This window comes from Mastomys coucha, unplaced genomic scaffold (genome assembly GCF_008632895.1).
Source record: "Mastomys coucha isolate ucsf_1 unplaced genomic scaffold, UCSF_Mcou_1 pScaffold16, whole genome shotgun sequence".
Classification (NCBI taxonomy): domain Eukaryota; kingdom Metazoa; phylum Chordata; class Mammalia; order Rodentia; family Muridae; genus Mastomys; species Mastomys coucha.
In genome coordinates this window covers 35,060,270-35,073,640 of record NW_022196898.1, presented here as the reverse complement: position 1 = coordinate 35,073,640, position 13,371 = coordinate 35,060,270, and the positions used below count along the sequence as shown (strand labels likewise).

The following is a 13,371-nucleotide window of genomic DNA, read 5'->3' as shown; positions in this document are numbered from 1 at the left end:
TTTGCTTTTGTCTTTTAAATTATAGTAATAAAAACAAAATCTATCTTCAGATTATCTTTTGATGGGGGAAGGAAGGGAGGTTGGTGAACTGTGCTGAATGAAGATCAAACCAAGGGCTTCCTGTTAGACAAATGCTCTCTATCACTGACTTACATTTCTGGCCTCATCTTAACCATTTCTGAGGGTACACTTGCGTACTGTTAAATACAGTCACACAGACAGTACAGACAACTGAGATGTGTGGAGTTACTGAAGAATTGCAGGTGGGACTAAAGGGTTAGGAAGATCGACTTAGAGGGCGGGGCTAGGAGGACCAGGGGCTGAAAACAAGGAGGGATTTTAAGGTTTAAAGCTTGGCTTGGAGAGTGGAAGCTGTGCCTTGGCTGTGAGGGTTTCATGGGACTTAATGACTACGAAGCAGAGCCTGAGGGCAAAGAAAAGCCCCAGGGTTCAGCATCCAACATGTCTGCCAGGCGTGACTAGTCACAGATTGGGGAGTTCAAGTGCTTTTAACATGACCAATCCGAACAAAGATGGCTTCATTAACAGAGAGAAATTTCATATGTTTCCTTGTTGTAGAAAAAGTCCAGCTGATGAGTATCTTGACTGATGATTAGTGAGACTCCAGCTCCCATCCATTCCAGACAATGTCTTCTGAGAAGTTAAAGGGGACCCATTATGAAGTTCAGCACCTTTCAGTAGGGTAGCTCAATGGAGGAACTGGAATGGTGTGAGAGATCCATTTATAGACGGGGGGTGGGGTGGGTGGTGGTGGATGGGCTGTAGAGAAAGGCACCTGTTGACAGAAAGGGAAGTTTAATTACACTGAACTCATACACATCCTTAAAGATAGAGGCAAAAGACAGAGATGACAGAAGAGAGTTTCACATTCCAGCTAGCAGCCAGAAGAATATGACTAGACCTCTAGCTTCTTGGGAATCTGAGGTGGGAGGATCCTTTAAGATAGGGATCTGGGAGAAGCCTAGCTACATATAGAAACTCCATCTCAAAATAACAATAACAACAACAGTTGTAGCCAAATACAGTTACTACTTTGGGTGTTTTCATTATAACACGCACGCATGCACACTTATTTCTTTATGGTGATGGGGAATGAACCAAGTACCTTGTTCATGCTAAATATTCACTGTCACAGAGCAACACCTCCAGTCCTAGGTCTTCAGAGATAGGTCTCACTGTGTAGCCCAGGCTGTCCTCAAAGAATCTTCTCTTGGCCTTCTGAATGCTAGGATTACAGGGGTGTGCCATCGACCCTGGCTCCATGAGTTCCTTTCAAGTTTATGGTGTGCCCTCACCTAACCAGCTTTTGCTGTTCTTGTGTTTAGCCTCAGACAGCTGGGTACATGCTATTTTTATAATAAGACATTTCTGTCATTTCCCAAATATAGGGTAACATGACAGTAGCCCTCCTCTCAAATCAGAGTCAATTTTTTTCAAAGAAAGTCTTCAATTTGTTTCTGAATCATAATTAATCTTTATATTTGAAGGGAAAAAAAGGATTTAAAAACTTCTTGGGAGGGGGCTGGAAAGGTGGCTCAGTGGTTAAGAGCACTGACTGCTCTTCTGAAGGTTCAGAGTTCAAATCCCAGCAACCACATGGTGGCTCACAACCATCTGTAACGAGATCTGGTGCCCTCTTCTGAAGAGTCTGAAACAGCTAAGTGTACTTACATTAAATAAATAAATAAATAAAATTAAAACAAAACAAAACAACTTCTTGGGAGCCTGGTTGGTGAACAGGGAATTGGTTCTGGCCTGGTGGACAGGGAATTGGTTCTGGCCTGGTCAGCATCTTTTGTTTTTGGCCTTAGACAGAGAGGAAGTTAGAGAAGGGAAGTCAATAATACACTGCTGTCTGAATACTAAGCCTCATGGGTCAGTTCTACCCTTGAAGTAGCTGGTGACATCTTGCCAGGCTGTGCTTTGAACGCCTATTGTTACACTGGCTGTGGCTGAGCATGCAGCAATGCCAGCACCCAGGAGGCTGAGGCGTGAGGAGTGTGAGTTTGAGGTCAGCCCAAACAACACAGGAGGACTCTTGTTTTCTTTTTTCTTTCTTTCTTTCTTTCTTTCTTTCTTTCTTTCTTTCTTTCTTTCTTTCTTCTTCTTCTTTTTTTTTTTTTTTTTTTTTTTTTTTTGAGACAGGGTTTCTCTGTCTAGCTCTGGCTGTCCTGGAACTCACTCTGTAGACCAGGCTGGCCTCCAACTCAGAAATCCACCTGCCTCTGCCTCCCAAGTGCTGGGATTAAAGGCGTGCACCACCACTGCCCGGCAGGACTCTTGTTTTCAAAAAACAAACATAAAAATGGGGAAGCCAGAGGTGGGGGTTTGGGGATATGGAGGGGTGGGGGTAGAGAAATGGCTTAGTGGTTAAGAGTGGTGTCTGCTCTTCTAGAGGACCCAGGTTCAATTCGAGGACCCATGTGACAGCTCATAACTGTCTGCAACTCCAGTTCCAGGGGATCTGGGACTTTCACACAGACATACATGCAAGCAAAACATAAACTAAAAATAAACACATCATTTTTAAAAGTGGGGAAGGGGCAGTTTGCATTAAGAAAATGGGTGGGCAGTTAGGTACAAAAATTGATGGCGACTGTGCCTTTTTGGAGTGCTGGAGGTGGAGTCCACCAACCCACTAAAAAACCAAACACCCCTCCTATTCCAGAAAAACCAAAACCAACCAAACAAAAAACCAGGGCTGTCGAGATGGCTCAGCTGGTAAAGGCACCTGCAGAGGCCTGTCAGACGGTGAGGATGCAGCACACGTTGCATGGCAGTGAAGCGGGCCAGTGTGCTCAAGATGGCCGCCTCTCCTTGAGCCTTATACCCACATGGTGGAAGAAGAGAACCAGCTCTTGAGAATTGCTCTCTGACCTCCACACAGAGGCCTGTGAGTCACATGTACGACCACACACATAGTCAAACAAAATAAAGTATGATTACAAACCTGTAAGAGTTACATTATATATATATATATATAAATACACACACATATATGTATATGTATATATGTATGTATGTATGTATGTATGAATATACATTCTCTCCTCTCCCCTGCCCAGTATGTCTTGCTAGGTAGGTAGTTCAGGCTAGTCTGGAACTCACCATATACTCCAAGCCCTCCTCCAATTTGCTATCCTCCTGCTTCCAGAGCTCTGGGATTGCAGGCATGTGTTACCTCACACATGGCTAAGACTCTCTCTTTTTTTTTTCTTTTTTTTAAAAAAGATTTATTTATTTATCATCTGTATACTGTACAGATGGTTGTGAGCCTTCATGTGGTTGTTGGGAATTGAATTACTTTAGGACCTCTGCTTGCTCTGGTCAGCCCGCTCGCTCAGGTCAACCCTACTTGCTCCTCTTGGCCCCGCTCGTTCTGGTCAGCCCCACTTGCTCCGGTCAACTCCTCTTGCTCAGTCCCTGCTTGCTCCGGCACAAAGATTTATTTATTATGATACATATGTACACTGTAGCTGACTTCAGACGCACCAGAAGAGGGCATTGGATCTCTTTATGGGTGGTTGTGAGCCACCATATGGTTGCTGGGACTTGAACTCAGGACCTTTGGAAGAGTAGTCAGTGCTCTTACCCGCTGAGCCATCTCGCCAGCCCAAGACTTTCTTTTCATGAATGTTCACAACACAGCCATACCTAAGAGTAATCAGCTCGTGAACAGCGTGCCGGAAGTCATGCTTACTGAATTATACTAACGTTTTGAAATAGATCGCATGATTATTCCCATTTTTAGACACGAGGGAACTGACGGCTTAAGAGGTCAGAAGGCTAAGTACAAATCACCACGTGAACATGGATTTGCTATCTCTGATTCGAAGCCCATGGTCTGTGGAAGAAACATACTCTCAAAATTAGAATCTGCGAGAGTTCAGCGGGCATCTCCTGGTATGGAAACTTCCTACCCTCAGGGCAATGGAAACCACGGGAAAACTGATGTGAGTTGAATGGCTCTGACAGTCTGCAAGCTCCTGCGCACGGCCATCTCCTACTCAGCCCGCGGCCCGCTGCGCGGCCTCCCGACACACGAGGGCGCTGTGGCAGCACGGTGGGAACGAGCCTCTGGGTAGTGTCGCGAGATTATTAAAGCCGGAAGGGCGAAAGAGCAAGGGTCACGTAGACAGCGCTCCCCGCCCGGTTCGCGTTAAGTTCTCGCGCGAGTTGGACTTCCGCCCTTTTGGCTCTCCGGTCGGCACCATGGCGGTCGGCAAGAACAAGCGCCTGACGAAAGGTGGCAAGAAGGGAGCTAAGAAGAAAGTGTAAGTGTCGGATTTTGCGGACCCCGCGGTCTTCGGGTCCCACAGGAGATGGTGGGCAGGTTCTGATCTGCGGTGTGGGGCGGATGGTGAGGATGCGGGGTGGATTGCGCGGCGGCGCTGCTAGCGTCCCGCACGGCCGCCTCTTCTCCCGCCGGGCCGGTTGTCGCGCGCCTCGTGTGATCGCGCCCGGCGTCTCTCGCAGTTGCTCGCGCGCTGCGAACTATGGGCTGCTTGAAGTCCGGGGCACTTTTAGCAACCCTTCTACGGCAGGGGGTTCCGGCAGTCACTCCGGTTGTCCACTTGGGACCCCATGTCAACTAATGTGGTGGGGCCTCGAGGAAGGAACCTGGTGACACTTGCTTAGCCGCAGGTCGGGCTGTTCCGGACTGGTTACTATCACAAGTCCTTTGGGGTCCGGGCCACTATATAATACTGCCTGTGTAACTTAGTGGGGAAGGCATGGTTTCGAACTTACTGGTTTGTGCCTTGGCAGATAAGCCAGCCTTAGATGTCCACCCCACGGTGAGGAGCGTCGTTTTATTTTAAGTGCAAAGCCAACTGCAAGATTTTGCCTGGGAAATTGTGTCAACAGAAGGATTAAGGATAAGAAGAGTTAAAAAGCTGTCAGGAGAAAACTTGAGATTATTTTTCTCCAATCCAGGGTTGATCCATTTTCTAAGAAAGACTGGTATGATGTGAAAGCACCAGCAATGTTCAACATTAGGAACATCGGAAAAACACTAGTCACAAGGACTCAAGGAACCAGTGAGTACCATAGACTTGCTTTGTTCGTAAGCTGTTGCGTGTGTATTTTAACAGGCATCTTGGTCAACAGTTTGTCGTTTGGTGGGGCACTTGATTGAAATGTCTGCCCAGTGGTTGCTGGCTTGGCATTTGGAGTGTTTGCTTTTTAGTACACATGTGGCCACAAGAAAGTGATTATACAACTGTCCCAGAAAATGTTTAGGTTTTGCCACTGGTGTTTAGTAAGTCACTGGTGTGGAGGTAGATTTGGTAATAGGTTAACAGGATCTGTGCTTCTTTTGTAGAAATTGCATCTGATGGCCTCAAGGGTCGTGTGTTTGAAGTGAGCCTTGCCGATCTCCAGAATGATGAAGTTGCATTTAGAAAATTCAAGCTAATTACTGAGGACGTTCAGGGCAAAAACTGTCTTACTAACTTCCATGGCATGGATCTTACCCGGGACAAAATGTGCTCCATGGTCAAAAAGTGGCAGGTAAGACCCAAAACTGAGTGTGTAGTGCTGTGGTGTGGGTGTGTTAGTAGGCAGGATCAAAACATGCAGTGGAGAGCTCGGTTTCATTTTAAACTTTGAGATGTTTCTCTTGCACAGGCCTGTAGTTGTGTCCTCCTATTTTACATCAGTGAGTACCACTGTTAATCCTTTTGTGCTGGAGGTAAAATCCCAGGCTTTTCACATGCTAGGCCATCAGTCTCAGTGTTAGCTACATCTCTTAGCCTAATATTTGCTTGTTATGGTCACATTTAGGTGAGGTGGGCAGCTTTGCCAGTTTGGAGAATGTTTTAGGGTTACAGTTAAGAGTTAGAGTTGATAGTGAAAAGGTGCTCTAGCTGACTCCTGATGGTGAAATGTGGCTAAAATCATAGATTTAGTCCCCATTTGTCCTTGAAAGTAACAAGCTTTCATAGCAGCTTGATATCATTTGTATAATCAAAATCAATCAGTTCATCGAATTGTGAAGATGAAATATAACATGTAGGGAAATGGACTTAGCATGGTGACCAACAAAGGCAGGAACCCATGCTTCTGGAAAAAGTTGTTCAGATGTGTATCCTGGTAACAGTATTGACATATGGTATATGGGAATGAGTGATGACAAGATGTTTCGGTCCCAAATGAAGCCATACTGATTTTACCGTTACATTTATTGCTGACATTCCCTTATACACTTAATGAAATTTTGGAAATAATAAGCTATTTAATAAATACTGATGTATACTCCTTTGCAGTGAAGTGGATGTCTATGATTTCAGGCAGTTCTGACTATGCTATTCTGGCTGGCTCAAAAGGAACTACCTGCTTGTGTCTCTTGAGTGATAGAATTGAAGGCATGTGCTACCTACCGCTCATAGCAAATATTAGGTATATTTTAAAACTCTTATAATTTGTAAAACTCAAAGAAATCAGATCACTTTGCCCTGAAAAATGGTCCTTTAAAAGATCTTAGCTTTGGAATTGTTTTAAGTTCTTTGTGTAACTTTAGTTTGGGATAAAAGGCATTTAGAAAATACACTTTATAGCAGAACTTCTCAGAACTGCTCTTTTATTTCAAGAAAGTATCTTCAGGGCTGAAAAGATGGCTTAGTGGTAAAGAGCTCTGACTGCTTTTTCAGAGGTCGTGAGTTCAATTCCCAGCAACCACATGGTGGCTCAAAACCATCTGTAATGAGATCTGATGTCCTCTTCTGGTGTGTCTGAAGACAGCTGTGGTATACTCACATAAAATAAGTAAATCTTTAAAAAAAAAAATCTCCAACCAGTTGTGACCTGGTGCTTACTATGTAGACCAACCAGCCTTAAATTTATGATTTGCCTTTGTATACTGAGTGCAAGGATTGCAGACATGTCATATATGGCTTATTTTGTGTTTGGTTTTTCTTTTTTTTTGGTTTCTTGAGACAGGGTATCACTGTGTCCTTGACTGGCATAGAACTTCTGTGTAGACCAGGTTGGGCTCAAACTTTCAACATTTTCTGTGTCCTGCTTGGAGTACTGAAGCTAAAGCCACTACACACAACTTTCTTTTTTGTTTTGTTTTGTTTTGTTTTTTTCCCCAGACAGGGTTTCTCTGTGTAGCCTGGCTCTCCTGGAACTCACTCTGTAGACCAGGCTGGCCTACAGAGTGAGTTGAGAAATCCGCCTGCCTCTGCCTCCCAAGTGTTGGGATTAAAGATGTATGCAACCACCGCCTGGCATCTATCTTGCCTTTTAAAAGATAAAAAACATAGTTTCATTCTGTTGTCTATACCATCTTAGCATTTAACTTTGGAAGCTCTTATGTTTGTGGGGGTGTTGATATAAATGTTCAGTTGAATGGTTTAAAGAGAGGGTAACAATGATTTGGGGGTATCATTTTAATTTCACTTTAAGGAAGTTGTATAAACTGTATATTTCCGTCATGGGTTTGACATCCCAAACTTTTATATTAGCACTTAAAAATTGATTTAGGCCATTAAAAACAAAAGGAGGGGAGAATCTCTTGAGTTCAAGGCTAACCAGGGCTATGTTGTGAGAACCTGTCTCAGAAAACAGCACACCCAAAACCATTACGAGCTGACAGTGTCCTTTTCCCACTAGACCATGATTGAAGCTCATGTTGATGTCAAGACGACCGATGGGTATTTGCTCCGACTTTTCTGTGTTGGTTTCACTAAGAAACGCAACAACCAGATAAGAAAGACATCCTATGCTCAGCACCAGCAAGTCCGCCAGATCCGGAAGAAGATGATGGAAATCATGACCCGAGAAGTGCAGACAAATGACTTGAAGGAAGTAGTTAATAAACTGTAAGTGGGTTTCTTTTTTTCTCCTTTAAAAACATTCTGAATGTCTGTTGAATCATCCTTCTGTTATAGAAAACATGGTAGAGTTGGACCTCAAATCACTGTTTTGGTTGAAGTTATCTTATAGTGGATAGGGAAATTTAGACTTGACTTAAATTCACAATGAATACCAATTTTACATGATAATGCATGGGAATATGTGATGAGAAAATGTTTCGGTCCCAGTTGATGACCACTGATAACTAACACTTTTCTGATGTTCCCATGCAGAATACAGGTGGCTAAGAGGGTATTATACAAAAAAGCATAAGGAAGGTCAGTGCTAATTTTGTTGCTAGGAGTTACAATTTAGATAATTTCTAAGGATTTATTTTTATTTTTTGCCATTTAAAGAAAAGTGTTCTTTCTCTTTGTTTGTTTGGTTGTTTTTTTTAAAACTTTACTGTTCTTGCAGGATTCCAGACAGCATTGGGAAAGACATAGAAAAGGCTTGCCAGTCCATTTATCCTCTTCATGATGTCTTTGTTAGAAAAGTAAAAATGTTGAAGAAACCCAAGTTTGAATGTAAGTGAGAAATCTCGTTTCATGAGATGGAAGTTTGTGGAACCTAGTACATGATTTTTAAAAATGGCTGCTTAAAATTTTTGATTGGTTTATGTGTATGAGTAATTAGCCTGCATGCATGTATGCATTCCTGGAGACGTTGGTGTTCTCGTGACTGGAGTTACAGGTGCTTACAAGCCACCTGTGGGTTCTGGGAGCTGAACCCAGTTCCTCTGCAAGAACAAGTGCCTCTTAACCACTGAGCCAGCCTCTATATGTGGGGTTTTAGAGCAAAACCCTAAAACCTGTCTGTTTTCTTCTGTCTGTAGTGTGATAGATCATTTTTTAAGTTATACTTGTTTATAACAAGATTTTTTCTTTCTTTTCAGTGGGAAAGCTCATGGAGCTCCATGGAGAAGGTGGCAGTTCCGGGAAAACAACTGGAGACGAGACGGGGACTAAGGTTGACCGAGCAGACGGGTATGAACCACCAGTCCAAGAATCGGTCTAAAACCCAGATTTTTAATAGTGACAAATAAAAAGTCCTATTTGTGATTTTAGTTTGCTTTTGGACATTGTTTTAAAACACGAGTGCGTGGTGAATCGGGTATTATCTAATGGGTTTTATCCATTAGATAATTAAAAGCCAGTTAAAAGCAAGGTTAGTAGTGAGACAGGGTGTGGCTCTAACTGGCCTCTAACAGGAGATTTGGATGTATCTGGTTTAAAGGCATGTGCCACAGCACACTGCAAATAGAAACACACATACTCCAAGGTTGTTCTTTTTCTCTCCCTTTAAATAAACAGCTCAGTGGTAAAGTTACAGTTTTGAAGTAGCAACAAAGATGATTTTATGGTTAGGGGAATCACCACAACATGAACTGTTATTAAAGGGTCAGATGGTTAGAACCACTGGTTCAGAGACTACAGTTGGTGAGTCAGAAGACTGAATATTGGGAATGCTTTAAAGGTTTATGATGCCCAGGGATCATTCAGACCTCAAGCTTTACACATGCTGGGTAAGTACTCTGTCCTGGAACTCAACTCTGTAGACCAGGCTGGCCTCAAACTCAGAAATCCACCTGTCTCTGTCTCCCCAGTGCTGGGATTAAAGGTGTATGCCACTACCACCTGGCTACAGGGTAAAGTTTTAACAGGTTTATTTTCTAGGCAAATAGTCTTGTTTACAGTATTAACAAAACAGGTGCCTTGGACATGATAGCAAGCAAATACTATCACAACTACTTTTCTAGTGGTAAAGTATTAGTTGATTTATGTATCTCAGGCAAGCCTATTGATGTCTTGGTAAGGAAGCAGATAGTGCTGCTAATAGCTGAATTTTGTGGTCTTGAGTCACAGCCAATGTTCTTCCTGGTGTGAATATAAGTCAGTGTAAAGTTGGGTCGATATCAGGAATTGAATTTGCATGAAAGTTTCTTTCCCTTACCTTGAGGGTAGATATTCATAAGGTAGGGATTACTTAATCTGCTATATCTTTGACCTCAAGATGGCACAGCCATTAAGAGCAGCTGGTAGAGGACCTAGGTTTAGGGGTTTTGTTTGTTTGTTTTGGTTTGGTTTGGTTTTTCAAGACAGGGTTTCTCTGTAGCCCGGCTGTCCTGGAACTCACTCTGTAGGCCAGGCTGGTCTCGAACTCAGAAATCCGCCTGCCTCTGCCTCCCAAGTGCTGGGATCAAAGGCTACCACCGCCTGGCTTAGGTTTAGTTCTTAGTACCCACATGGTGGTTCACACATCCTTTCAAAACTGAAGTTCCAGGGATCCTATATCTTTTTGTGCACCAGACATGCATGTGTTACACATAAAGCAAAACAAGTAAATAAGTGACTGACTTAATGTATTTAGTTGAAATTTAAGCCTTCCTATAGGTCACCTTGAAAATCAGTTCTAAGAAATGCCTCCAAAGGTCTCTGAAATTACACCTTAGTCTATCATAGAAAAACAAAATTAAAGTAAAAGCAAAAGTAAAGACAACTTAAACCTTTCATTGGTTCCTTCAGTATGGACTGAGAGCAGCCCTAACTGTAGGCTAACTTGAAAAGGGGGAAATAAGTCTTAGGGAGACTATTCTCATAAAGGATGGGCCATTGTAACAGAATATGGGGGAAACGGTCATCTGCAACACAGTCAACACTGACTGCTAGGCCTTTTGGTCTTCATTTAGCTCTAGTTCCTTAAGTATTTAGTGACCACTATTAATCTAGGTTGATGGAGTTATTTGGTTATCTGAAGCTTGTTCTTTGGTAGTCACTTCTCAGGAAGTTCTCATAACAGTGCTCTTTTAAGTTGAGTATTTGCTATTATTTCCTCCAGACAGAAGTGGCTCACGCCTTTCATCCCAGCACTTGGGAGGCAGAGGCAGGTGGATTTCTTGAGTTCCAGGCCAGCCTGGTCTACATAGTGAGTTCCAGGACAGGCAGGGCTATAGAGAAGCCCTGTTTTGAAAAGTAAAAAAAAAAAATCTTTTTTTTCCCCATGTCCTTTGTATATGTGTGTGCCTCAATGTGTCATGTGCCTGCAGAGGTCAGAAGAGGGGTATCCTCTGGAACTGGAATTACAGAGAACTGAGCTACCGTGTAGGGAACTGAGCACGGGTGCTATGGAAGAGCAGCTTTACGAAACAGGTTTCCTGTGTAGCCCAGGCTGGCCTTTAACACAACCTCTGAATGGCTGAGATTACAGTTAGGTGGCACCATCCTCAGTTAAAAAATTTAATGAAACCACTGTTAGTTACAGGAGTAAAGGGCAGTCCCAAGTGGTGCTAGAACTTCATGTCTAAAGTGTTTACTGCATGAAAGATGCCTTGTTTGACAAGAGTGAGAATCTCAAGACTTACTGGTTCTGTCACACTGCCACCTGTAAAGGTGTCAATACAGACTCCAATAAAGTTCATTGGTCTGTAGCACTTTGATTCATTGTGCCCGAGACTTGAAAGTAAAAATGTTTTGTTTAGAGATAGCAGACTTGGGTTCCCGGTTTTGCATAATTGGTATGTCAGCTTTTTATAACTGAGACCAGTACTGCTTTAGGTATGTTGATGGAAAGAGAAGTGGCTTATTTGAGTTCATATTTGACCAACTGGACCCTAATGCTTTGGGTCTATGCTGGCATGTGAATGCATCATGGCTAGAGTGGCAGAGGAGGCCCACTTACCTTGTGAACCGTGCACTAGAGACCAGAGATTCACAGTCATAAAGGGTATATCTATGACCAGAGACCTATAAGGCCTACCTAAAGGCTCTATGGAGTGTGGACCTGAGATCGGTGCTGCAGGTTGGCTTCAGCTGTTCTGGTGAGAAGGCTTGCTGATGGTAACTAATGAAATGTCTCAATGGATCTGGTTCTACTCTCTGTTAGATTAACAGTAGCCTTTCAGAATAGCATCAAAAGTCAAGGTTGCCCAAGTCAAACAGAAGTGGCTTAGGCAGCCTTGTACAAACTTTGTGTGTCTACATACATGTTGTTCTATGTACATTATGCCAAAAATAGAACCTCCCCTGCTCTTTGCATGGGCCATGCTATTACATTTACATCCTGTGTAATCCTGAAGGATGAGGTAATGTCTCCCTCAGGAAAAGTAGGCTTGGTAGCAGAGTAGAAATGTTCTTGTCCTGTACCACAGTCTTCTGCTAGTATTGAAACTACAGCAACCCACATGTGTAAACATGAAACATCAATTACAGGCACTCTGCTCTGATTAAAAAACAAATTGACTTCGAGTAAATATTTGTGGTATAGATAGCTCAGTGGTTGATTTACTGACTGTTCTTCCAGAGAACCTGGGATCCATTGCTAGCCCTGGCATGGTGGTTCACAATGGTTGTTTAGCAGATCGAAAGTCCATGGGACCAGGCATGCAAGTGGTACACAAATAACATGGAGGCAAGATATTCATACATACTTTAAAATAAATATTTCGGGTTGGTGAGGTGGCTCAGCGGGTAAGAGCACTGACTGCTCTTCCAGAGGTCCTGAGTTCAATTCCCAGGAACAACATGGTGGCTCACAACCATCTGTAATGAGATCTGATGCCCCCTTCTGGTGTGTCTGAAGAGAGCAATAATGTACTCATACACATAAAATGTTTAAAAAATAAATATTTCAACCTGTATCTCTTGGTTAGCTTTTTGTCTTGGTGATAAAGGTTGCTTAGCAGCACTGCCTTTGCCTGGGTGACCGAAGTGTAACATCAAGTTACGGGTGGCAGAAGATGTTTACTACATGAGGGCCAGGATGCAAAAAGAAGGTACCAGTGTCCCAATATGTTCCAGGTTTCTGCCTCCCAAGCAGAGTGGGATTGAAAGTATGCACCTGTGTTCTAAGAAGTAAACCAACAACCTCCAAATATCAGGAAGTCCCTGAAACGTAAAAGGTTCACAAGGCCCCTTGCTCCCTGAGGTTGTATAAACAATAAGGACTACTGGAGGAGGGAGACTCTCAGGCATAAATGAGACTCCTTCCAACTTGTTAAGTTACCTGAGAATTGTGTGGGAATGCCAAGGTTATAGCTTTTATGAGTGATCATCTATACTTCAATGTTGGGGTGGGCTTTTCAATGATGTATCTGCCTTGAACTCCTTATCCCACACTCTTGTAACCCTAATAAACTGGTTAAGCAAAAATTTAAGCTGGGCAGTGGTGGTGCAGCCTTTAATCCCAGCACTTGGGAGGCAGAGGCAGGTGGATTTCTGAGTTTGAGGCCAGCCTGGTCTACAGAGTGAGTTCCAGGACAGCCAGAGCTATACAGAGAAACCCTGTCTCCAAAAACAAAATAAAAAGTTGTGATTTGGACGAGAATGGTCCCTTTAAGTGCCTAGGTTTGAATTCTTGGTCTCCAGTTAGAAGAATTGGAATTACCAGGTGTAGCCTTTTTGGAGGTCTGGACTTTGAGGTTTCAAAAGCTCAGGCCAGGCCTGGTGTCTCTCCCTCTGCATGTTGTCTGCAGATCAGGATGTAAAGCTCAGCTGT

At 43.2% G+C, this 13,371-nt stretch overlaps 1 protein-coding gene, 1 long non-coding RNA gene and 2 other non-coding genes across 4 annotated transcripts; 3 read left to right on the top strand and 1 right to left on the bottom strand.

The window, feature by feature from the left end:
* Positions 1–494: 494 nt before the first annotated feature.
* LOC116093070 lies at positions 495–4,227 on the bottom strand. Its single transcript, XR_004119613.1, has 2 exons — positions 3,942–4,227; positions 495–796 (listed from the first exon to the last, which is right to left on the bottom strand). It is a non-coding gene; the product is annotated as an uncharacterized LOC116093070 (long non-coding RNA).
* On the top strand, positions 4,140–8,939 carry Rps3a (ribosomal protein S3A). Its single transcript, XM_031374243.1, has 6 exons — positions 4,140–4,295; positions 4,957–5,060; positions 5,345–5,532; positions 7,636–7,844; positions 8,296–8,405; positions 8,774–8,939. The coding sequence occupies exons 1-6, from the start codon at positions 4,234–4,236 to the stop codon at positions 8,893–8,895; spliced, it is 795 nt and encodes a 264-aa protein (XP_031230103.1). The 5' UTR covers positions 4,140–4,233; the 3' UTR covers positions 8,896–8,939.
* On the top strand, positions 6,143–6,216 carry LOC116094529. The gene has a single exon (XR_004120171.1). It is a non-coding gene; the product is annotated as a small nucleolar RNA SNORD73 (small nucleolar RNA).
* LOC116094530 lies at positions 8,036–8,102 on the top strand. The gene has a single exon (XR_004120172.1). It is a non-coding gene; the product is annotated as a small nucleolar RNA SNORD73 (small nucleolar RNA).
* Positions 8,940–13,371: the final 4,432 nt, after the last annotated feature.